This window comes from Perissodus microlepis, chromosome 11 (assembly GCF_051167445.1).
Source record: "Perissodus microlepis isolate ML-2025 ecotype Zambia chromosome 11, ASM5116744v1, whole genome shotgun sequence".
Classification (NCBI taxonomy): Eukaryota; Metazoa; Chordata; class Actinopteri; order Cichliformes; family Cichlidae; genus Perissodus; species Perissodus microlepis.
The window spans coordinates 3,827,194-3,852,476 of record NC_140471.1 but is presented as its reverse complement, the minus strand read 5'-3'; the positions used below and the strand labels follow the sequence as shown (position 1 = coordinate 3,852,476).

Below are 25,283 nucleotides of genomic sequence, written 5' to 3'. Positions count from 1 at the left end.
TGCACTGTTGGTGGGTGATAGCAGCTACAGTAGACGTCGATGGCGCCCTTTACTCGTATCTTAAATCATGTGTCTTCTCTGCCCAAAATATAATGACTGGCATCCTGGAAGGAGTGTCGTAATCTTAAAATACAGGTGTAAAGCTGTGTTGTTTCCTGTTTGTAGAGAGGAGAGCTGTTTGTGCTATGTAGCGATCTAATCACTTCTCGCTGCACTGCACCGCATACACTGTGTTGTTTCGCTTGTGTTTGGGTGTTTTGTCCTTAGAGTGAAACAGTTCATTGGCTCACCTTCAGGAAACAAGGGAACAACCTCCACTAGGCATTTTAATACATAGGACCCTCCAACAGTTGGTCTGCGACTGAAGAAGACTTTTGAATGAGGTGCAAAATGTCCAGAAGTCTAGTTGCCTTTTTTTTCAAGCTGTTAAGACGACCATAACCCGGCTGACGGAGACCCTAGACCAGGTATGTCGAACTCCAGGCCTCGAGGGCCGGTGTCCTGCAGGTTTTAGATGTGTCCTTGATTGAACACAGCTGATTTAAATGGCTAAATTACCTCCTCAACATGTCTTGAAGTTGCTCTAAAATTTGCCGTTTTAATGTGAAAGTACTGCATTTTTTCACGCTGTACACTGGAGTCACTTTGTTGTCCTAGAAGAAGTCCAACATAACTAGTGTATAGAGGACAGCTGTAAAAGTACCATCAGTCACATTCTCCTCTTTCAAATGTTGACTGTACGTCAGCCCTCACTCAGATAAAGAATAAACTGAACACTTCCTTCTGTCACGTTTAGTACTTTTATCTGTTTGCAAATTCTGCCACATCTCATGCTTGCTCTGCTTATGAATGAGGTACTGCATTTGCATGTGAAAGACTGTGGATGTAGTATTTTGGACATGATAGAGGAACACAGTGTGATTCTACCTAAATGAGTGAAGGAAGAAATAGAAGAGAATACTGTGGAAGACTGCAGACTTCACAGGCATTATACCAAAGCAGACATCCTATCTGATCACACAAGAGCCAGGCAATAATGGACCTGTCCCCATTAAAAGAGATGCACTGATATTGCCCTGACCTGTTTTTTTTCTTGGTGTAGTGGCAAATAGAAATAATATTTGATTGTGTTGTGGAGGCATTTGTGGAAAAAGCAGGTAGCACAAAGAAAAGAATTGGCTAAAAAAAGGAAGGATTAGCACTTTCACGGCCTATTCATGCGGGCTACTCTGGCACACTACTCAAAAGAGCTTCAGTTTATACACATGAAAACAGTACTTTCTTTTTATATACAAGATCGTGTTTGTTTGGTATTTCCAGAGCCTTTGTATGGTAAGAGTGGCATCAGCGGGGATTCAGAACGTGTAGTTATCATATGGATTCACATTCACAGTTCCCAGAAGTGCTTAATGAGCAATTAGAAGATGTGACTATAGAGAGAATGAATTAAGTTTTTCAATAATTAGAAGTCAATAAGTGCATTGATTTGGATTTTTATAGCACAGCAAAGTGTATGAATTTACATCTTTGTGTGTATATATATATATATGTATATGTATATATATACACGCACATATATATATATATATATATATATATATATATATATATATAGACCTCCCGCAGGCCCACCACCCGCAGGAGGCGCGGTAGGGGTTGGGTGCATTGTGTACCGGGCAGGGGCCAGGAGCGGAGGCCCTGGCGGACTGATCCCCAGCTACCAAGACTGGCAATTGGTACATCGAATGTCACCTCTCTGGTGGGGAAGGAGCCTGAGTTAGTGTTTGAGGTTGAGAGGTACCGGCTAGATATAGTCGGGCTCACCTCTACGCATGGCTTGGGCTCTGGAACCAGTCTCCTGGAGAGGGGCTGGACTCTGTCTCAGTCTGGAGTTGCCCCTGATGAGAGGCGGCAGTATGGGGTGGGTATTCTAATATCCCCTCGGTTTGCTGCCTGTACGTTGGGGTTCTTCCCGGTGGATGAGAGGGTTTGTTCCCTGCACCTTAGGGTCGGGGAATGGGTCCTGACTGTCATCTGCGCTTATGTGCCGAGTAGCAGTTCAGAGTACTCAGGAGGACGCTGGACAGACCCGGTGCACCTAAACGCATAGTGAGGGTGTGCTGGGAATGCCTAGCAGAGGCCCCAGTCCGTGAGATCTTCAACGCACACCTCCGGCAGAGCTTCAACAGCATTCTGAGGGAGGCTGGGGACATTGAGTCCGAATGGATCATGTTCAGCATCTCCATTGCTGAAGCTGCTGCATTGAGCTGCGGCCGCAAGGTGGTTGGTGCCTGTCGTGGTGGTAATCCCCGAACCAAATGGTGGACACCAGAGGTGAAGGGGGCCACCAGGTGGAGGAGGAGTTCTATCGGGCTTGGTTAGCCTGTGGGACTTTGGAGGCAGCTGAAAGGTACCGACAGGCCAAGCGGAATGCGGCTCGGGCAGTGGCTGAAGCAAAAACTCGGGTGTGGGAGGAGTTCGGAGAGGCCATGGAAAAAGACTTTCAGACTGCCTTGAAGAGATTCTGGAAAACCATCAGGCGTCTCAGGAGGGGAAAGCGGTGCTCTACCTGCACTGTGTATAGTGCTGGCGGAGCGCTGCTGACTTCGACTTGAGGGCACATGGGAGTTTACCCAACCAGTCTACATGTGTTTTGTGGACTTGGAAAAGGCATTCAACCGTGTCCCTCAGGGTGTCCTGTGGGAGGTGCTACGGGAGGATGGGGTGTCTGGCCCATTTCTACGGGCCATCCGATCCCTATACAACCGTTGCAAGAGCTTGGTACGCATTGCCGGCGATAAGTCGGACTCGTTCACGGTGGGTGATGGGCTCTGCCAGGGCAGTCCTTTGTCACCGATTCTGTTCATAATTTTTATGGACAGGATTTCTAGGCGCAGCCAAGTGGCGGAGGGCTTTCACTTCAGTGGCCTCAGAATCTCATCTCTGCCTTTCGCGGATGATGTGGTTCTGTTGGCTTCATCGGGTGATGGCCAAGTGTGAGCAGCGGGAATGAGGATCAGCACCTCCATATCTGAGGCTATGGTTCTCAGCTGGAAAAGGGTGGAGTGCCCACTCCGGGTCGGGGATGAGTTCCTGCCCCAAGTGGAGGAGTTCAAGTATCTTGGGGTCTTGTTTGCGATTGATGGGAGAAGGGAGCCGGAGATCGACAGACGGATTGGTGCTGCAGCCGCAGTGATGCGGACGCTGCACCGGTCCGTCGTGGTGAAGAGAGAGCTGAGTGTAAAAGCGAAGCTCTCAATTTACCGGTCAGTCTACGTCCCTACCCTCACCTATGGCCACGAGCTGTGGGCAGTGACCAAAAGAACGAGATCGCAGATACAAGCGGCAGAAATGAGCTTCCTCAGAAGGGTGGCTGGCCTCTCCCTTAGAGATAGGGTGAGAAGTGCAGCCATCCGGGAGGGGCTCAGAGTAGAGCCGCCGCTCCTCCACATCGAAAGGAGCCAGGTCAGGTGGTTCAGGCATCTGACAAGGATGTCTCCTGGGCGCCTCCTGGGTGAGGTGTTCCGGGGCAGACCCAGGACACGCTGGAGAGATGATATCTCTCGGCTTGCCTGGGAATGTCTTGGTGTTCCTCCGGATAAGCTAGAGGAGGTGGGAGGTCTGGGCTTCTCTGCTTAGGCTGCTGCCCCCGCGACCCGGCCCCAGATAAAGCGGAAGAAGATGGATGGTCTAAGGAGCTTGGAAAGAAAAGAGTCTGGACTTCTTTAAGTTGCTTGAAGACGTTTCACCTCTCATAAGAAAAGCTTCTTTAGTTCTAAGGGTCAAATGGTGGAGAGTCCCAGATTTAAACCCAGTGGGAGTATCCCCCAAATAGAGGACAAAAGGACCCCCTGATGATCCTCTAACTAATCACATGAGCCAAGGTGTGAAAACGGCGGTGGGTCACAATCAGCCAGGGGTGAGCTCATTGTGAAACCTGGCCCCACCCTGTCATGTGATTTCCTGAGGTCAGATGGCCCAGGGTGTGAGTGGGCATTAAGGCGTCTGGGAAGGGATCTCAAAACTTAAAGAACTTAAAGAAGTCCAGACGCTTTTCTTTCCAAGCTCCTTAGAGTACGATGACTTGGATGACTGAGAACCTTCACAGACAAGAAGATGGATGGATGGATGGATATATATATATAGATTAGTCTGAAAGTCTTAGTAATCCTTATCTGTCTTCTTAGATATGTTGGTGTTCTGTATAATTAGATATTATATATAATTTCTTTATATATTTATATAATTTCAGCACTGGTGGCATATTTTAAACTCATCCTATGTATTCAGTCTCATTTGAGTCTTCCATCTTCTCTGCTTTTCCCAGCAGTTGACCTGCAAAAGAATACAAACAGTAATGGTCAACAGGAACGCAGAACCTACCCACATAGCAAAATTGGTATGACCCGGATCTGGTCCACACAATGTGCTTAGACATGGCCCACATACCGCAAAGAATGACGGCCCTTTGGTGGCCCAGATCTGGTTTGCCAGAGGTGGCTCACACATGGGCCAGCACAAGGCCAGTTGCAGACACAGTGGTGGTCCTGTGCTGGCCCATGTGTGGAAGTAAGTTGTGTGCAGCCACGGGCCAGTTGTAGACACACTGCTGGCCCTGTGCTGGCCCAGAACAGTTTCAGCTCTTGCCCCAGATGTCAGCCTAATGTGTACCTTAATCAAGCCATGTAATGACAACATGTGCCGGAACATGCAAAACAGTGCAAAACTAACATGGTGAAACAATGTTCAGGCAATGAATGGACTGACTCTTATATAGCGCTTTTTTAGTTTCCAGGATTACTCGAAGTGCTCTATACAACATGCCACATTCACCCAATCACACACTAACCTTCCGATCAGTAGGTGACCCGCTCTACCTCCTGAGCTACAGCCACCCACTGGCAAAGATGAGTAAACCGTCACTAGGTTTGGATAAAGGGTACACTCACAAACCTGTCAAACCTGCATTTGAAATGTTGGCTACCATAGCAGTGTAGTATTGCAACATGGCATTTGGGTCTTCTAACTAAAATAGGAAAATAGGAACATAAATAGTGCCATCATTGCCAGACCTGGCCCACATCTGGTTGACATACACCCTGCCATGACACCAGTCAGTCAGAGGTGCCAGGTTGATGCCGGATCCAGGGAAGACCTGTTTTCTATGGGCCTGGGCCACATAACCCAAACCACAATCGAGCCAGATATGGTATGACATCACATAGACAGTGCCATCTATGCCAGGCCTGGCCCATATCTGGATGACATACGTCTTATCATGCCAGAAGTCAGCCAGCAGTGCCGGCTTGATACCAGATCCGGGCCAGACCTTCTTGCTATATGGGTAGAAGCTATATTTATGAGTCTTCTCAAATATGCTCCGACTCTTTATCTATAGCCATATTACAAAATAGATAGTTGTTCCCCTGATTGTTATGCAACTATCTTTTTTATCATAATAGCTCATACTCATAATTAAACAGATCAGACAACTACATGTCATAAAGTTATATTTAGCCAGCAAGAAGTTCTGTTCTGAAGAACTTTTGTTGTTTGATCATAATGCACATTGTGTTTGCTTGCCTAATCTGCCTAATTGCTGGATAACCTGCTAACATGTTTTAATACACAAGGTAATTTGATTTGTGTGTTTCGGATAATATACAGTCTTGTTTTTAAGAAACAACATTTTAGCCTTTACAAGTGCGTCTCAAACTTTTATTGTGCTATATCTCTGTGACTCAGCTAGTGTATGTTGCTAACATCCAGGAACTGTTGAGACGCTCCATGAACCGCCATTGCTATAAATAAAAGAAAAAGAACAAAATGGTCCATTAGAGTGAAGATAACACAACCATCCAGAGCCCCAGCTATTCCTGCAGTTTGTCCAGAGAGAAGGTTCTGGAACTCTCTCAAATATACTAAAAGAGTCTTCCCTTTGTGAGCATATGTGACAAGCTGAGCTGAGCAGGAATAAGGACATAGTAGTTTTTGGAAAAGTGAGGTTCATTTTACCCCGAAAAATGCAAAGAAATATATGAATAAATAAAAAGTCAAATGATAGTTTTAGGCTCTAAAAGGAGGTCAGATAAACAGAACTAAACTCAAACTGTAATGATAACATTAGATACAGTACAATACTATACTAATTACTCAAAAAGAACCAAACTGGATAAAAACAAACCAACATGAATGACTATATCCTCTTCCTGAGAACCAGCCTATATCCTCTGTAATAGACACTGTTTGTTATTTGAGATACCCTACTAAGTCCTGATGTACTGAATAGAGGACATCCTGGGCTTTCCATTGATATCTCATGTGTTTGGGTGGCCTCTTTTAGCTCCAAAGAAAGGAAATCACAAAAAATGTTCAATCTGAATATTTTTTTCTTCGGTTCTCAGGAGGATATCACAAACTGCTTTGTGTCATTGTATTATGTCCTGGAATGAGAGTGCTTCTTAATTTTTTTTTTTAATGATTAAAATTGCCTATAGACATACAGTGAATGTGGGGCTTATGGGATCATCAGTGGTCCCTTGTCTTCAAGGCAGTTGCCTTCTATACCCTTTTGGTGAAATGGTGGATCACCTGAAAACCCATTTAAACACATTTAAACTCTGGTACCCACAAAATCTTACTTATTATCTTTAACTACTGGGTTTAGTTTAAGTTACCTCTTTAAAGCCAAATATTTCCTAATCATGGCAAAGAACATCCTCTGAGCAGAAGGGCAGAAAAAAACAGAATTAATTAGTGAGTCCATTAATCAGGCTTACTTCTTGAGCTGGTGAATCTAAGCATGTATTCCCCATCTTCTTTAACTCACCATTACAGAGTAAATGCTTTTAGTCAATCAGCACAATTCATTCACCCAACCACCTCCTCTTGTTAAGTTCAAAAGTTAATTCTCTACAAGCTCAACTGGTGCAGTAATTATCAGGGGCCACTGAAGCCTTAAACATAAGACACATCTTTGAGCTGGCTGCAACCTTTTTACTCTCACTACACCAAAACAATCAATAGTACTCTCACTGTTATCGGCCAGCTGTAAATATATGTTGGTAACTATGTGGTGATACCAAAGATTTTGAACCATCCACTTCATTAAACGCATCGGTCTCATCCCATTAATGTCCGTGTATTGACAAGTTTAAAAGAGGAGGTCTTGCTGCTGTAGCAGTGTTAACTGTTAGACCAGTAGCTCCTGGTACCGCTTGATTATGTGTCAAGAGTAACAATGAAGAGTCACTTCTTTAACACTGCTCCCACAGGTGGCAAAGTATTCCAGCCATTGGTCTTTTCATATTACGCAGAAGCATTAAAATTCTAACTTTCTTTTTTTATGTTTATAAATTCATGGATCAAATATAGAATATTACTCCGGTGCAAAGTGTTATTACAGATGAATCAGCAAGGTTGTATTTAGTGTTCTTTCTGTCATTTATTTGGATGATTTTTTTTAAATGTAACATCATCTGCGTATACCAGTGATGACAATGGGAAGTAACTACTAAATCTGTGTTAATATTATATATTTGCTATATTTGCTCATATTCCTTTTTTTGTTAATTTCAGGGCACATATTTCAAGTGCTATGACCACAATTCCTTTCAGTGGTAATACCTTGAAGCCTCTGTTAATGTACTGTACGAGAATTGATCATAGTTAAAATAACAGAAAATGAACTTTCTTTTAAAGTCGGATTCCTAATAGAAAGATTTAATACTGTAAATCGGAAGGGGGGTCGGATGCGGACGGGCAAAATCACAAATTTACTTAAAAATCTTGCAATGAAAGGCCAAGAAGAGCATCATTAATGTGTTACTTATGAATATATCTGAATCACCACAAGATTTGAAACATTTCTTTTGATAATTTTTCAGTTAGATGAGCAGTGTAGGGTTGCAGTGGTTAAAAATAGGAGTACATAAGGCCTCAGCTACCTATGAACTGTGTCCTGGTCTTGTTTCTGTCTTTTTTCCTGCTTCTGTCCTTTGCACCATCTTGACTTTCTCAATATTTCTGTCTCCACACACAGAAAGGTACAACAGTAGTACCCATTAGGCTATTGTTGCAGTGACTTGCGGATGTGGTGTAAACACAAGTTATATGAGATTATAGGAGGTTTAATGAGGCCACACCTCGAGGCCAACGTCAAAAGCTTACGAACTGCTGACTTTGTGAACTTTATTTTGACAGATTACTGTAACATGTCTTCCCATTGAACATTAATTGATGCTGTAGTCTAAGAAAGCAGGTCCTGCAGGGTACACTGACTACCTGCTAACTTCAGCACGAGTAGGCTTTACCTCTAAACTATACAAACGATGAACAATAGAGATGTCACCCATCTCTGAACATTGGAGCTTTGGCTGCTGCCATGTTGGCCTTTTGAAGCCAAAGTGACTATGTTCACTACGGTCTGCTTGGGTCCCAACGAGATAAATTTCATCATCAGACAGTAAGCGTGAGAGTGCATCAGTGTGTCTTCCTGTTTCTTATGGCCATGTGAACTAGTCCACAGAGAGTTTACATAACAATCCACAAAGCATGTTTATGCCCAGGCAGACTTTAAAGAAGTATAACAGGAATGGCTACTCAGGTCTCCAGCTATGCACAACTGAGTTTAATCTAGTCTTAACTTAGCACTCCACCATTATATGTAAACATGGAGCACTAAGTTGAAGTATAATGCATCACACGCCAGGGTGAGTTCTAGTAATTACAAGTCCTGATTGACATCTCAGCTTGTATTGTCCCATCTCACATACTTCATCGTCCCATCTTGGTCCTTGAATACAGACCCAACAGGTCAGTGGATGATGCAGTTATTATGGCACTGCACTTGAGGTTGCTTTTAATGGACTTTAGTTATGCTTTTAATACCATCCTCCCAGCTGGGCTGCAGGATACGATCTCCCAGTTCAATTCAAGGAAGCATGTGAGACTGGTATGGTTTAGACTTTCAGTGGATCAGCACTGCTTCCCCTCAGGGCTTTGTACTTTATCCTCTGCATATCTCTATACACTAACAGCTGCACCTCCAATCACCACTCCATTAAACTCCCGAAGTTTGCGGTTGACACCACGCTCTCAGGGCTCACCTCAGGTGGGGTTGAGTCTGGAGCAACATGGAGCTCAATGCTATCAAAACAGTAGAGATGATACTGGACTTCCAGCTCCACCAGTTCCCATACTCCAGCATGCCTGTCCAGTGGAGACAATCAAGTCCTTCCACTTCCTGGGAACAATCTCCCAGCACCTAAAGTGGGACCTAAAGATCAGCTACTTCAACAAGAAGCCACTTCCTGCACCAGCTGAAGAAATATAACCTGTCTAAGTCCGTTATGGTACAATTTTACTCCTCCATCATTGTCTTTCCTCACCTCCTCCATCACCATCTAGTACGCTGCTGCCACTGCCAAGGACAAAGCCAGACTGCAGTGTGTCATCCATTCCAATGAGAAGATGATTGGCTGCAATTCCCTACAAGACCTGTACACGTCCACAACGCTGAGATGGGCAACTAAGATTGCTGGCAATCAAATCTTCAGCATGATGATGGCAGAAAGATTGTTTCATATTTTGAAGGCCTTTAAAGTATATATTTGCAACACTGGTTTCTGAGGCATGATGTATGGCAAATATGTAGTGCATTGTTTTGACAGGGGTGTTTTTGCTTCTATACTACTATTACAGATATTGTGTATCATTTTTGTTCAATATGTACAATGTTATAGATGTGCAGTGATTTCTGATGAGGTACAATTCCTGCAACTGTAGTACTTGTGAGGCTCTACAAACCAGTAGTGAGCAAGTCAGTGAATGAATGAGTATTGTTGTATGTTGTTATATTAAAAGGAATCCAATCTGTTCTTTGTTTCCTCAGATAGTATTGAAGATTACATCCAGACAGCTTCTTCTAATGTGGAGTCAGCCAATCAAGAACTCGCCAAGGCCAACCAATACCAGGTAAGCACTGAAATGTCCCATGCTGCAGTGTGCTCCACACCTTGGAGTCATTTTGTTCCATTTTCATTTTGTGTACTTGACTGAGCCTTTTTATTGTAATGCACTCACACGAAGCTTAGCTTGATCAGCCATGCAAACAGGGACTTTGCTAACTAGATTACACAGCTTTATCACATCCCCCACTAGCATAATAACAGAAATGATGCAATTTCATGTCATACTTTACTAGCTTTTGCCTTCAGTTAAAATAATTGTATTTACAGACAGAAACATAAAATGCCTGCCTGGAGTCTTTTAAAAACACAAATCCATATACAGTATGCAATTCCTATTCTGTGAGCATGTTACTTCTACTAAGATAATTTTATGTTTTATTCTACAAGTGTATTGACTTTGGGAGAAAAATGCATTAACGGACAACAACAGCAGACAGAAATTAAATAGAATTTATTTTTTTTACTCTCTGTGGTTTTTGGGCTACAATTTTGACTTCACAGCACATATTGGAGAGAGGTTTTATGAGATGCCCAAGGGCCTGCTTTCACTCTTTCTTTTTGAGGAAATATGTGTGTATTCTGCCATTTTGTCAGGGACTATCTCAGTAGGCCAGAGCTCTGTTTGGCTCTTTGCTGTAGGGCCCAGGCTATGGTAAATAATGTATCAACTGAAGTGTCTCTGGGTTAATAAAGGATATACCTTTTCCACACGTGCGACATATCTCTCTAGAGGTGCATCCAAAGACTCTACCTACATAATTCGACAGACAAGCACATGTATTCTGATTGTTGACATTTAGATTTAGGTAGAAATCTATCTGGAAATTGTTTTCAGTCTGGTATTGAAATGATATTTCCTTTGAATTATGGTTTGACCACTGGGCTAAACTTTCGTTTTGTGATAGTCACATGAATTTTTAACAGCAGCTTTAATATGAAAACAACCGCTGGGCACTTTCCAATGTCTGCCACGACTGCAGTGCTTTCTGTCTGTCTCTACATACTGCCGTTCGACTTGCAAGTGAACAAATGAGCGAATGGCAACAGCTTTCTCATTAATTGTCATTTCATTATCTCAAGGAGAGCTGAGCTGTGACCGAGCTCGCGCTGAGCAATTTAGCTCTCAGCCAATCCTGACAGCCTCTGTCTTAGCAGAGGCAGAGCAGCTGAAAGGAAGCAAAACGATAAAGGAAGAAGACGGAGAGAGAGACAGACAAGCACAAAGTCAGACAGACGCTCTCATCGCTGTCCCATGGCAACTCTCATCTGTGGAGAACACTGGCAAACAGAGCTGTCACCGAGAAGTCATATATCAAAGTACTGTTAATGACAGCAGCATTTTCATCAAATGCATAAATATCTATAGTCTTGCATCATTCGTGCACTGTCAATGGTGCAATCTCTGTATGTGGTTGAAACACATCCAGTGTCTGTATATGTGTAACAGTTTGTACTGTATGCATTATCTGCTCATTGCAAGATTTTACTGACTTCACTGATTTCACTTTTATTTACTGCTGTCGCTGTTAACCTACCAAGTGACACACTAACAGTGCGCACACACAGTCTGTCTGTGCTTCCACTTCATCTGATGGTTTGTCTGCTTTTAGTTTTCACCAGCTTTCAGTGCATTTGTCTTTGACAGACCCTTTCTAAATGTCATCTCACAAAATTTACTCCTGTATTCTTATGCTTCAACCAAGCACCAATCTCTGAAGGTGAAAATTCAAACTAAACACCAGTTCCTTGAATGGCCACTTGAGGCTGGCTGCAAAAGTGGATCAATCCACTTTAAAATGGACATGAAATACTACATGTATCCTGACAATCACAAGTGCTTTCTAACTTTCACACTCCAATGGATGCACCAGAAAGCAACTTAGGGTTAGTATTATGCCCGAGGATATTTGGCATGCAGATTGTCGAAGACAGGAATTGAACCACCAACCGTCCCAACCAGCAACTGACCTGCTCTACCTCCTGAGCTACAGCAACCCCGCACTTACATTTTGGTATTTCCTCAAGTATGAAGTTCTACTCAGTGAAAAACAAGGACATGAGGTTTCCATGGTTTGTGCATGGGAAAAGAGAATATTCTATTGCTTAAAATAGTACTGCTCTGTCAGCTGATTGCGCCGCTCAGCCTGTAGACCTAAACCAGTGAGGAAAAAACAAACAGGGAACTGACAGTGTCAGACTGGTAACTAGCTTGTCGGTCGGGTGAACCACAGTGCGCCTGACTCAAACAACTCTCCTCCACACAGTCCCCATTTATAAAGGGCCCCACAAACCAAAAGGTTGATTTTCCACTTTCAGTGTAGCTAGCCAAACAGCAAAGAACTACTTACTGCTTAAGTAACAGAGAGTAAACGTGGACAGTATATCTTTGGTTTCTTAACATAAAATGTATTTCTGCAGCCAGGGGCAGTACAAAAGTGACCCCCTTACACTGCATTTTAGTTTTAGTGTCCTTTTTTTTCACTGAGCTACCAGCTCTGTCACTAGTTAGTTAAGATAAACCAATGTAAGGCTACTAGTAGCAACCATCCAGCATCCAGCTTCACAGACCGTTTTAAATCTATGACAGTTTTCTAGAGTATGGTTCCATGGTCAAAATTATCCTCACTATATGTAGTATTTTATGTTCACTTTTAAGTTCTCCAGGTCTCTAACACATCTAAGTAGCCAATCACATGGCAGCAATTTGTGTGTTTTAGATTTTAGACATAGTCAAGACATTTAGACGAGGCATGTAGACATGGTCATTCCAACGTGTTTTCTGGAACATCAGATCTGTGGCCATCTGTGTTCAGAATCAGAATCAGAGTCAGAAAGACTTTATTTATCCCCAAGGGGCAATTAACAGAGCAGCATGACGTTGAAGATAAGGACAGGGCATAAACAGGCAATAAGAGTGAGATACAGTATATACACAGTTTTAAAATTAAAGTGACTGAAAGGTGAATAAATAACTGTAAGTGAGTAAAAGTGAATAAAGATGTTAATCTCCTATTTAATTTATTTAGATCATGCTCATTTGGTAATAAGGGTTATGAAAGAAATCATGAAAGAAAATACTGTCCACACCATTTCACACCAGTCTGAAGTGTTGATATTGTTGAATAGCTCTAGTCAAATGATTCCATGCTGTGGTTTAATTTCAAATTTTGACCTTACTATCAAGATTTCGCAGTAGGAATTGAGACTTGACGATCAATAGAGAGAATAAAAAATGTAAATTAAAGAAAACTAAATATACTAAATGTAAAGGTGTAGACTTTAACTTTTTGTAATTCAATTTCAATTTAATTCAATTTTATTTAGATAGCGCCAAATCACAACACCAGTCGGCTGGGGGCATTTTACATTTTTATACTGTAAGGTAGACCATATATACAGAGAAAACCCAACAATCATATGAAAGCAAGCACTGTGGTGACAGTGGGAAGGAAAAACTCCCTTTTAACAGGAAGAAATCTCTGGCAGGACCAGGCTCAGGGAGGGGCAGGCAAGTGCTGCGACTGATTGGGGTGACAGAAGGAAGACAGGATAAAGATATGCTGTGGAAGAGAGACACAGATTAATAACAGGTGATGATTAAGTGCAGAGAGGTCTATTAACACATAGTGAGTAAGAAAGGTAACTGTAGAAGAAACACTCAATGCATCATGGGAATCCCCCAGCAGCCTACACCTATTGCAGCAAAACTAAGGGAGGATTCAGGGTCACCTGGTCCAGCCCTAACTATATGCTTTAGCAAAAAGGAAAGTTTGAAGCCTAATCTCAAGTAGAGATAGTGTCTAGAAGCTGGTTCCACAGAAGAGGGGCCTGAAAACTAAAGGCTCTGCCTCCCATTCTACTTTTAAATACTCTAGGAACAACAAGTAGGCCTGCAGTGCGAGAGCGCAGTTAATTAAAACATTTAGAATACAAGAATAAGAGGGAGTGGGCACATATTGTTCACATAAAGTCATTGAGTGATCACAGAAATCACGTACAAGCAGAGAGCAGCACCCTGCTGAACTCAAATTTTAGGCCGTTTGCTCAACCTAGCAGTCATCACAGTGCAGTACTTCCCTGCAGTAGAAATGAGACTGTGGTAGCATGCAGATGCTACGCAGATTATATGCAAACTGGACAAGTCTGTTGCATCCAAATGATTCTGATTTACTAACATGCACACGAGTGCACAGCTCTAATAGTGCATAAACTTTCTTCTTCTTTGCCCAGGGCAAGATTCCATGTGGATATTAGTAAATGAAGGCCATTGTTCTCTATGTCTACTTCAACAGAAGAAAATACATTTATGGTTGTGAACAGAGTGCATTTTGTTGTTGGATTCTGTGCTTCAGTTAAACAATTCATATTTGTGGAATTAGGAGGTCTGCCCACTGTTGAAATCACAGACATTTTACTACACCACACCCTTTCCCATGATAGGTTCTGATAGGTCCCCACTGTGCCACCAGTTAAACACAAAAAAATAGAGACAGACTTTTTTTCTGATCCTGTAAAAGTACATACATCAGAATACCAGGAACTGCATGAAACTAATATATAGCACCATGATCTGAGTCAGGTACAGCAGCTAGTTATCAGTTAGTGGGTGTTAGATCTTCACCATCACTCACTATTTCAAGAGGTAGTATGTTGAATTTTTTAAAGTAAAAGTTTTTTGCTTGCATGCCAACACCAATATTGTTATCATAAAAAGATTGAGCAGGACACAGAGGAAGAAGTGGGAGATGCAAGTGGGCACTTAAAGCCAAGCCTGATTGTTGCTGAACTCCTTGATGCACCAGTGCACAACACCAGCAATGGTCAATTAAGAGCGGTTGTCATTTCCTTCTGGTGTCCCGCCTTGTCAACTCGCTTTACATTGAAAATAAATTGAATCTATATCCATTATGTAGAGGCAGATTACTCTCCCCTCTGCAAGTGTCTCTAGTTGCTGTGATGTTTTATCACCTCATCTGTGTTCAGCGGAGCACGATGAACTCTGATTGTTGACGGTTGTACAAGAAGGTTTATAATTACTAATAAAACACGTGTTATTGCAATTCAGTGAGCAAAAGCTAAAGCCGTTTAAAAAGTGGAAAGACTCACACAATGAGTGAACCATTATTGACTGGAAAGGGGATGTTCACGCCAATGATGATGTCATTGTTAAGACTTACAACTCCATCTATCTTCAGATTTGAAAATTGATCTCCCAGTGAGCACCTACTTTCTCTGACTCTCAGAAAATCAATGCACAGTTTTCCTCTGGCTAAGCTGAGAACAGTATACAATGCTGGCTATCGTGATCATAGGAGGACCAATAGAAGAGGGAAGAAGAAGACATACAAAGGGATGATGCTTGGTAAATGAATGGACCTATCTATATGTATACACATCTAAAGTGGTTTTCACAAGTAAAGTAAGGAAAAAAGAATCACAACATTCCAAATCTCAGTGATCACTGCACTTGAACTGAAAGGATGTGCCAATGCTGCCAGGAAAACTGGCTTTTTGCTCACTCTTCCTTTCAGTCCCTCTGGACTCTTTATGTCACTTTGAAGGATATGGAGTGGAAATAACAGTGTTTGAAGTTAACCAGGTTGATGCCAGTGACACTCCTCTGGCTCTGCCCCAATCAGCCACAGCTGGGCTGAGCATTTAAAAAAGAGAGCGAAAGCCTAACTGCAAATAAAACATGGATGCATTTCGGAAATGTTTGTGAATACAAATTTTTTATTGGATCTAAAAATATATGGAACGTAACCAGTGAATGTGGAGTACAGTATAGCTTAAATGACTTATCATCCACTAGACTGCTCACAACTTGGTCGGGTTAAAGGTTTTGGCATAAGCAAAGTTCATCATCGCCTTTTACAGACACAAAAAATGTCTAATGGCAGTCTTGATGTGAGGTTATGGTTCTACACAAAGAGAGGCAATTCAATCAGCACTGAGGCTGCAAAACCCAGCAATGAGACTGCGTACACAAAGATGATTGACTGGTTGGATTTGTCTGTCAAAATTAAATGTTACGATGTATCTTTTGTTGAAATTTGATACAGACGTTTCCCTTCTCATTGCTCTTGGCTCTTGGTGTGTGACTGCAGTGTGTTGGGTGTGGCAATGTGTCAACTGAATTTTGAATCTTGGAAGCTAAATTAGTAACTTGTGACTTTGAAACTAGCTGGTAGCATGTAAGATCTAAGGGAGAAGTTTGCTCACAAAATTCTTTCCTCCGGTCACTAGATCAGGCAGATTCATGCATTTGAATTGATTTTTATTTCTGACACCCATCCTCCCAGAAATGGTGCCTCTTTCTGTCACAAACCAGAGATCTTTTACATGGTAGCTGAATTTGTTAACCACTACATTATGGATTATATTAAATGTATAGAGGTTGTTGTGACTCATCCTCCTCTGACTCAGTGAAGCAGCTTCTGCACTCTTGTTCTATGGCAGACAAAATGCTATGCAGGCATGGGGTGGATTTTCTTTCTTTTCTTTTCAAGTTTAGAATTGAAAGTAAAGGAACAATTCATATTTACAGATACTCTGGCAACAAACTGCTGCCTACAGAACTTTGATTAATAGAAAATCCCCAGTCAAAGAACCTAAGAAAAAAAATAAGACTCTCTCAGAGGCAGTCATGCTGTTTGACTGACATGTGATCTTTGGAAAACACTGCACTAGAGCAGAAATCAGGTCTGAGCAACAAAGTATGAGGACAAACTGAAAAGAACACAGACAGCAGCGATTGATTGCTTAGCAGTAACATTTCAGACAACAGACTAGAAGACAGAGAAGAGTTATAGATTACCAATTTGTGTGAAAAGGTTGCATTGCTGTCCTGTGAGATGTAAACATGCCTTACATCACTATATGTATGTTACTAGGTTTGTACACTGTTTCTTTTGCATGTGTGTCTACTCGTCAAGATGTAGTATGACATTGAAATTCTGTCTTGCTTCCAGAAACTCATTTCTACCTCGACTGTGACTTTGGTTTCTACAGCTCTAGGAAGCAAATGTCAGCTGGGTTGAAAGCCACAGTAGAGTGACTCTCAATGACAGCAGCAGCACAGAGACTGCTGGTGCTTGACTCTGTTTGACTCCTACACACTCATGATGTGAAAAGCCTTATAAAGCAAGGTTTCCCCCTATTGAATCCAGCATAACTGTACACACTGCACATCACTGTGAGATTAGTTCACCTTGCTTGCTTAAGGTTAACCCTCAATAGCAGTAATGAAGGCTTCATTGTAAGTCAAGAAAAGCTTTAGACTAGCTTTATTATATTCTCTAACAGCTTAGTCGAATGAGCTGTGTCACTATAAATCGTATCTGTTATCTGTTTAAACAAAGACAGCTGAAGCAGCTACTCAGGCTGGCTTCTTTAAGGCAACAGGCAGGAAATTACCAGTAACCAGTACCAGTGTTGGGAAGGTTGCTTTTAAGATGTATTCCACTACAGATTACAGAATACATGCCCCAAAATGTAGTTTGTAACGTATTCTGTTAAGTTACGTGAGTAACATACTCTGAATACGTTGGATTACTTAATATATTGGTCATGCTTTTCACAACTACATGAATGTACAATTGCTGTGTGATTTATTACTATTGTTGAACCGAACATGATTATTTGCAGCTAGCAGGTTGTTAATTCTATCCATCAAGTCTAGCTCTCTATGCACTAACCTCAGCTAACACCAGCTAACAATGTTAGCTCGGTTGCAAGTAGCCTTCAGTAATAGTCATAAATCACACAGCAATAGTACATCGAAGATACTGATGTGGCACATAACCCTGGTAGCTACCACAACTAAAACAAGCTAGTTGCAGTAGGCTAACGTTAGCTTTTTTTAAAAGAACTTACTTCCAGATGTTTCTTTAGGTTGGAGTCTTTTGATGCTGAGAGCAGGTTGGTTGCTGGTGTTGTGCCAAAAAGTGATTGTCTGCCAAAAACTGATTTCCAATGTAGCTGTGTGTTGTTGTTTTTTTTGTGTGTGTAATATCGTTACGTATGTTGCTAAATAGACTTTGGTGAACAGGTATTACAAAGGGGTTATATATAAAATTAAAAAATTACCTGTTTCTCAAGTATCTTTGTAACTGTGTTACAATCAGCTCCTTTTTGTCCACTTAAAATATGTTTACAGAACTATTTTTGCATTTGTTGCAATTTCAGCTGTCCTCTTGGCCAGATTACTATTAAAAGAGACATTTTTAAAGTCAACAAGAATTTTTTTAACTGCATAAATAAAGGATACATAAAATTCACTGCCACAAATTGATTGCAGCTTCTACCTTGTTACAGGAATGTTGTTTGTTGCTCAAGATGACTCATGAGGAATACATTTGACATATGTTTCACATATTATAGACCAACAAGTTATTTATAGCAGTTTAAATACAAACGATCAGTTTTTGGCACAACACTGGCAAACAGAGTTTGCATTGAACGGTCAGATTTCGCCCATCCCTTTCTTCTTTAAATGTAAAGTGGTGTTGGAATTTCCAAGTAAGAAATGCATTCCTGCTCGTGCACTGCTGGCTCTGTTGTGCTGGCTCCAGGTCCATTGCGTAACTGACACCACCAACATTAACAGGACGCTTACATTAGAGCCTCTTATTGTGTGTTTGTTTGGGTTTCTTGGAATGCGTGGAATTACCAAAATTAAAGAGGAGATAGCCTAACATATGAAACAGAAAAAGATCGCCGTGTAATCCATTTATATCAACAAAGTAACTGTATTGTAATTATCACCTATTTAAACGGTAACTTTTACGGAATACAGTTACTCATATTTTGTGTTTTAAATGCGTAATGCCGGTACATGTATTCCATTACTCCCCAACACTGACCAGTGCATGACCATGTCTAGGCCCACAAATCAACTAGATCAGGAAATACTGAACCCCAGATTGCACACACCCCAGGTGTGTGAATGTGGTGAACAAAGTTTGTAATGTAAAATTCTTTGAATGCTCAGTGAGAACTGGAAAAAAAACCTTCATTAACACAAGTCTATTAACATGTAGACATAGCTTGATCCAATTTTATTTTTATAATTGAGAAAAACACGGCATCTACCAGCAGCTTCCCACCTCCATGGTCGATGCTATGTCTGAAAACTGTGCTATCTCACATGATATTTTGTTTGGTACTGATTGCTAAGAGTAGACAAAGGTGTGATCAGCATCTATACCTGAAATCTTTATCACACATACTGCCCAACTTATCAACATATAGAGATTGTCTTGACATTTCTTTATTTACAGATCTACGGTTGTGAAACCAGCATTGGTCCTGTCAAGCAAATTCAGAGTCCCTTTATTCAAAAACTGTTAATATTTTGAATAATGCTTCTGGTGTGTTGTTGCAAAGAATAAAGAGTGTACAAGTACATGTCAATATTTATGAAAAATGAGCAGCAATATGCTACGTTGCTGTGAATAGTTGTGATCAGTATGCATGAGTCCATAGAGGAGATAAAGATATAAATCTAAGTAAGCATATATTTGGTCCCTTTTTAAACAGTGTCTAAAGTTAAAGTTGATATGTTTAAAAACTCCAGGAGGAAAATGAGCTTTTTCATGCATTATTCAACAAAAATATAAGAAATAAAAGAAATATGGTCTTCTAGATGAGACTAGTCTGAGTTTGGCTTGCTCTTCAATGCAATATTTTTTCTCTCTCAAATCCCACCTCAACCTTTCACCGGGATTCAAAGTACGGATATGACTTGGCCATCCAGTAACAAGCCATTCCTCCTGGATGGTTCTTGGTCAGTTTCTTGTGTTTTGTTATAATTCTGTAGTATGGTTTATGTTCTGATTCTCTATTTGTTATTGTTGTTGTTATTAACTGGTGTTTCGGTTTAATTGTTGTTAAGAGTTTAGTTCTTAGGTTTTGATTCTGTGCTGCTCAGTGTCTAGTCTGTGCCTCTGTCTCTGTCCTGGTCCCACGTCTCTATGTTCCCTCTGTTGCCATGTCTGTAATGTTGTGTCTCTGAGTCTGTGTCCGTGCGTACTTGTCATATTTCCTGTTTTACTTTGATCATCATGTGCGCTTTGTTATTGTGTCTAGTTTTACCTCCCTTGTTTTGTACTGCTTAATTTTTCTCAGCTGTTTGCCTCCTGTCTCGTGTTCCCCGATTACTCTGCTGTGTATTTTAGTCCTTTGTCATTCACTGCTTGCTGTCACGTCGTACACAGTGTTGCCAACTTGCCGACTTTGTCGCTATATTTAGCAAGTTTTCAGATCCCCTTAGCAACTTTTTTTTTCTGAAAAGCAACTAGCAACAAATCTGGCGACTTTTGCTGGTGTTATTGGAGACTTAATGACAGACTTTTTGATATGAAAGCACATATCGCTCTCAACAAGCAGCGGGTTCTGCCATGGGCACCTTGCCAGTGCCAAAGCATTCACAGGCAGCGGATAGTCCTCACGCACCAGTCGCTCCCAGCTGCTGTCAGAGCAGATGGTCACTGCAGATCAGGTTTCCATAACACAACCTGACACAGACAACTATTCACACCAATGTAGAATCACAGATTATCCTAATCAAATGCAAGTCTTTGGACTGTGGGATGAACTGGTTACCTGGAAAGAACGCATGCAAACGTGGAGAGGACATGTAAATTCCACGGAAATGCTCCAGCCTAGATTTGAACCTTCTTGCTGTGAGGCAACATTATTAACCACTGCACCACAGTGACAGTCCTATTGGTAATCAGTCTGCTAAATTAACACCTATCATGTCCAAAAACACTTTCTTTGACCACTGTGGAAGCCAAATGGATATTCTTTGACTCTTTGAAAGCACTCTGCCGGTGACATCTTTCTGAGGTTTGGGTGTGTCTGAGGGCTTCCTCTCCTATTTGCTTCTTCCGCTGCTTAGATCTTTTTCATGATTTTTCATGTGTTTGAATAAACTAGTAGTATTTCAAATAGCCTTCACACACACAAAGCTTGCAATGTTTTCATTTACAACTGTAAAATCTCTCTGCAGGACACTCCTCTTGGACTCTACCATCATGCTCTCACTCACTGCTGTGAACATATGTGTGCTTAGCACCACTGAGTCACGTGATGGCAAGAAAACAAAACACAGGGAAACAAAGTGTGCATGCAAAATGTGAGAGGAGCAGTGTTTGCATAGGGATGTCTAATTTGAGAAACTAAAACTAAAGCTTCAACCCCATTAAGCTAGTTTAAGTCCTGTACCAATATCATTTAAATCAGTGGTTGAATATACATAGAAGGCTTCCCATTACATATTGTCCCAGGAAAGTGTAGCAGAAGCAATGGCCACTGCTTGCCACTGTGAATAATAAAAGTGACACAGAAACAGGTGAGTCATAACCAGTGATGAGTCCTCAGGAGTAACTGGTCAGACTTATCTTTGCTTACATTAACATCAGCAAAAACAATGTATGCAGGGGTTTGCATGGCCAAATAGCAAGTAGATGTAATCTAGATATAATACCTAGATGGTCCATATGTTGCACCTTTAATGTTACTTTTAACAATAATGTATTGTTTCATTGAATTATAAATGCTGTCTACTTTAATACTGTGGTAAAATCTGCAGTATCCAGCAAACTGTTCTGTTTGAACTTTCCCATTTTCTTGCGTTCCTGAGGTTGGAGAGAAGCTTCAACCATTTGTCTACCATAGGTAGACAAAATAACAGTCTTTTTAAAAAACAAAAACAAATGGCCAATCAATAAAAGGCCAAATATGCTGATGTTTTTCAGGCTTTTTGTTTCACTATTGACAATCGCTGCCTTCTCCCAGGGTGCCAGGATTGGCCATGAAGTCTGTTTTTATTTGCTGCTCCTCTTAAATATCATAATCAGGGTGACTGCATGGGACTCTGAGTTTTATGTAAATGACATATAAGCCGATTACAAGTGAGGCAGTTCCGCTGTAAACATTATTTATTTTATGGACTTCCAATTTTCCCGACCAGATGCGATAAAGTGAGAATACTATTATGGCCATTATCACTGCATTGCATTATTGTAGTATTATGAGGATATTTCTCATGTCACACAAGGTAAGTAGTTTTTCTCCCAGAGACACTGGAAATTTGTCTTCCATGTGAGAGAGGCAGAGATAAGACAGATTGTTGATTTGTATGGCAGTGCTATCAGCTTTAATAGTTCTGATGTGTTTTTTCTATATTCTCCCTGGAACGAAGGGCCGTTCTGGAAATGTTTTATGGTTGTAGAAACTGTCATGGGGCTACAGAAATATTGGAAAGGTGAATAAGCCATTCTTGTTTCTCTCCTCTCAAACTAATATCTCCTCCTTCACCTTGACCAACACTGCTGACCTTCATACAGACAAGTGGGATTTCTCATACGGGGATAGCAAATGACTGGGCTGCAACACATGCAAAATAACGACAAGTCTTGAAGGCTGTTGAACTAGAGAATGCAACAATATTCCCTATTAGGGTAAATAGAGTGCGTTTTCATACTGTTTCCTCAAGGATGAGAATTAATATCTGACGAAATAACTTAAAACTTGTGGTTTTAAATAACAAGGAGGATTTTTTTTTTATATGTTTATTTATATATATATATATATATATATATATATATATATATATATTTATTATTACTACACAGCATCAATTTATGAGACTAAATAGGCTTTAGTGAGTTTTACTATGACCTTTAAAGACTTCATCACATTGATTTCCTCAATATTCAAAACGGCACCTGCTTTCAGTCCAGTCAACAATGCCAGAACTAGTTGTTCAGTGTCATTTTAAAATATTGATGCTCAGAGATGAAAATGCCTAAGAGAAAAAGCGCAAGTTAGAGTTCAAACGGAGCAAGAAAGCACTCATGAAATGTGTTGTACGTGACAGGCTGTACAAGACAGTGATAGAGGACTCAGGGGAATCATTTCTCGTCTTCCTGACACAGGTCACTGATGTAGTTAAAAAGCTCAGTGGAAGCACCTTGCCCAAGGTGCAAGAGTAAACCCTGGATTTGCACTTTACTTTTACACACGTACTGCAGGTGTTTATGAAGAAATCCTATGACCATATCTTCAAAGGTCTTATCTGGAGGGTGCTTTGATGGTGCTGCAGTTGTAAACATGGCATTCTTTGTAGCTCTTTCTTAGTGGATGTTGAATTCCACTAAGTTTGATCTTTGTCACCTCTTGTATTTGTGATTTTAATGTACAGAAATTTGAGGTACAAGCACAAGATGTGAGGACCTGCTTTGATAACTTCAGACTTGCATCTCTGCTTTTTTGCCAATAATGTGGTTCTGCTGGCTTTGTCAGCATGTGACCTCTATTGTGGTTTACGTCAGTTTCCAGCCAAGTGTGAAATGGTCAGGATGAGAGTTAGCACCTCCAAGCCTTAGACCAGTGTTCTGTGTCAGAAAAAGATTAATTGTTCCCTATGAGATGTAAGGGAACTGTTGCGTAGTGTGGAAAAAGGAAAGCTGATGCATCAACTGTTTTGTTTGCTTGTCAGATGCAACTGAGCCTAATCAAAAGTGACCCTGCTCTGCCCTGACAAGGTCACAGCTAAATCATTTCAATTTTATATATATACAGAGATAAGTTCTTAAAGGTTTCCAAAGCTACTCATGAATAACCATTTTTGGTCTGAGAACGCCTCAGTATTTCCAATGATGAGCTGTGGTATGCGCCTGTTTCATTTGCTCCCACTGCAACCTGGATGTAAAAGAGCAGTAGCAAAACTTAGATGGGTCTCTTAAAGGCGTTAAAGCCCTCATAGTATTGCATCACCCCAACAGAACACTTCAATCTCTGACTCTGGTTTACTTGTAGGTCTTAGGATATTTAAAAGTAGTATGTGAGGCAGGGAGCTGGTTCCCTCTTCTGAAGAACCAGCCCCCTGTTTCGATTCAGGAGGCAGACAGACATTAGTCCTTAGACCTTAGTTAGGGCTGGATCAGGTGAACTTGGCGCCTCCCATAATTATGCTACAATAGGCCTAGGCTGTTGGGGTCTTCCCATGATTAAGTGTTTTTTTCACTTGCTCTATGTTTATACACCACTCTGCATTTAATCATTAGTTATTATTAATCTCTGGCTCTCTTTCATGGTGTGTTTGTTGTCCTGTCTTCCTCCCCTCATCCACAACCAGTCGTGGCAGATGGCTGCCCCTCCATGAGCCTGGTTCTGCTAGAGGATTCTTCCAGTTACAAGGAGTTTTCACTTCCCAAGCGCTTGCTCATAGAAAGTCTTCTGATTGTTGGTAAATGGACTGATTCTTAGCGCTTTTCTACTCTCCCAGAGTACTCAGAGCGCTCTATACAACATGCCACATTCACCCAATCACACCCATTCTCACAAGCACTTTATCTGCACTGTACACACACATTCATACTGCATGCATCGGAGAGTTGAGGTTAGTATCTTGCCCAAGGATACTTGACATGCAGACTGGAGGAGCCAGGGATCGAACCACCAACCTTCCGATCAGTAGGTGACCCGCTCTACCTCCTGAGCTACAGCTACAGTTTTCTGTTTTCTCTGTATCATTGTAGGGTCTTTACCGTACAGTATAAAATGCCTTAAGGCGACTGCTAGTGTGATTTGTTGCTATATTAATACTGACTGAATTGAATTGATTTTAACTGACGTCTTCCTCAAAGAAACAGTAAAGGCCCAATCAAGTGGCTTTATTGTCCACCATATACAGTGGTACAGTACGCAGTGAACCGAGACAGCGTTCCTCCAAGACCATGGTACTACATATAACAAAAAATCAACACAGGACTACATACGGTGCAAGTGTGCAAAAATTGCAAAAAACAGTGCAACACCAGACAGAGCAGAACAATACTGACACAAGACAGTGCAATAGAAAAGTGCGACAATGACAGTGGAGACTGAGCATTGTGCAAAAAGTACTTGAGGTATGGAATGTATAATGGTGTGTGAGTGTGTGTCAGTCCAGTTGCTGAGTGTTCAGGAGTCTGACGGCTTAGGGGAAGAAAGAGTGTGTGTGAGGGGTGTGTGGGGTCCTCCGCAATGCTGGTGGCTTTGTGGCTGCGATAAGTGTCTGTAATGGAGGGAAAAGAGGCTCCAATGATCTTCTCAGCTGTTCTTATTATCTGCTGTAGGGTCTTGCAGTCCAACATGCTGCATTTTTTATACCAGACAGTGATGCAGCTGCTCAGGATGCTCTTAATAGTCCCTCTGTAGAAGGTCGTGAGAGATGAGCTTTTCTCAGCTTTTGCAGGAAGTAGAGATGCTGTTGGGCTTTCTTAGATATGGGGCTAGTGTTGAGGGACCAGGAGAGGTTCT

General features: G+C 41.4%; 1 protein-coding gene across 6 annotated transcripts in view; it reads left to right on the top strand.

The window, feature by feature from the left end:
- tsnare1 (T-SNARE Domain Containing 1) overlaps nucleotides 1-25,283 on the top strand; it is a 254,190-nt gene that overhangs the window by 172,969 nt on the left and 55,938 nt on the right. For all 6 annotated transcript variants that reach the window (XM_084943203.1, XM_084943198.1, XM_084943197.1 and 3 more), the window contains one exon: nucleotides 9,893-9,975. In XM_084943203.1, coding sequence (XP_084799329.1) covers nucleotides 9,893-9,975 — 83 coding nt within the window. The remainder of the gene's footprint in view (nucleotides 1-9,892; nucleotides 9,976-25,283) is intronic.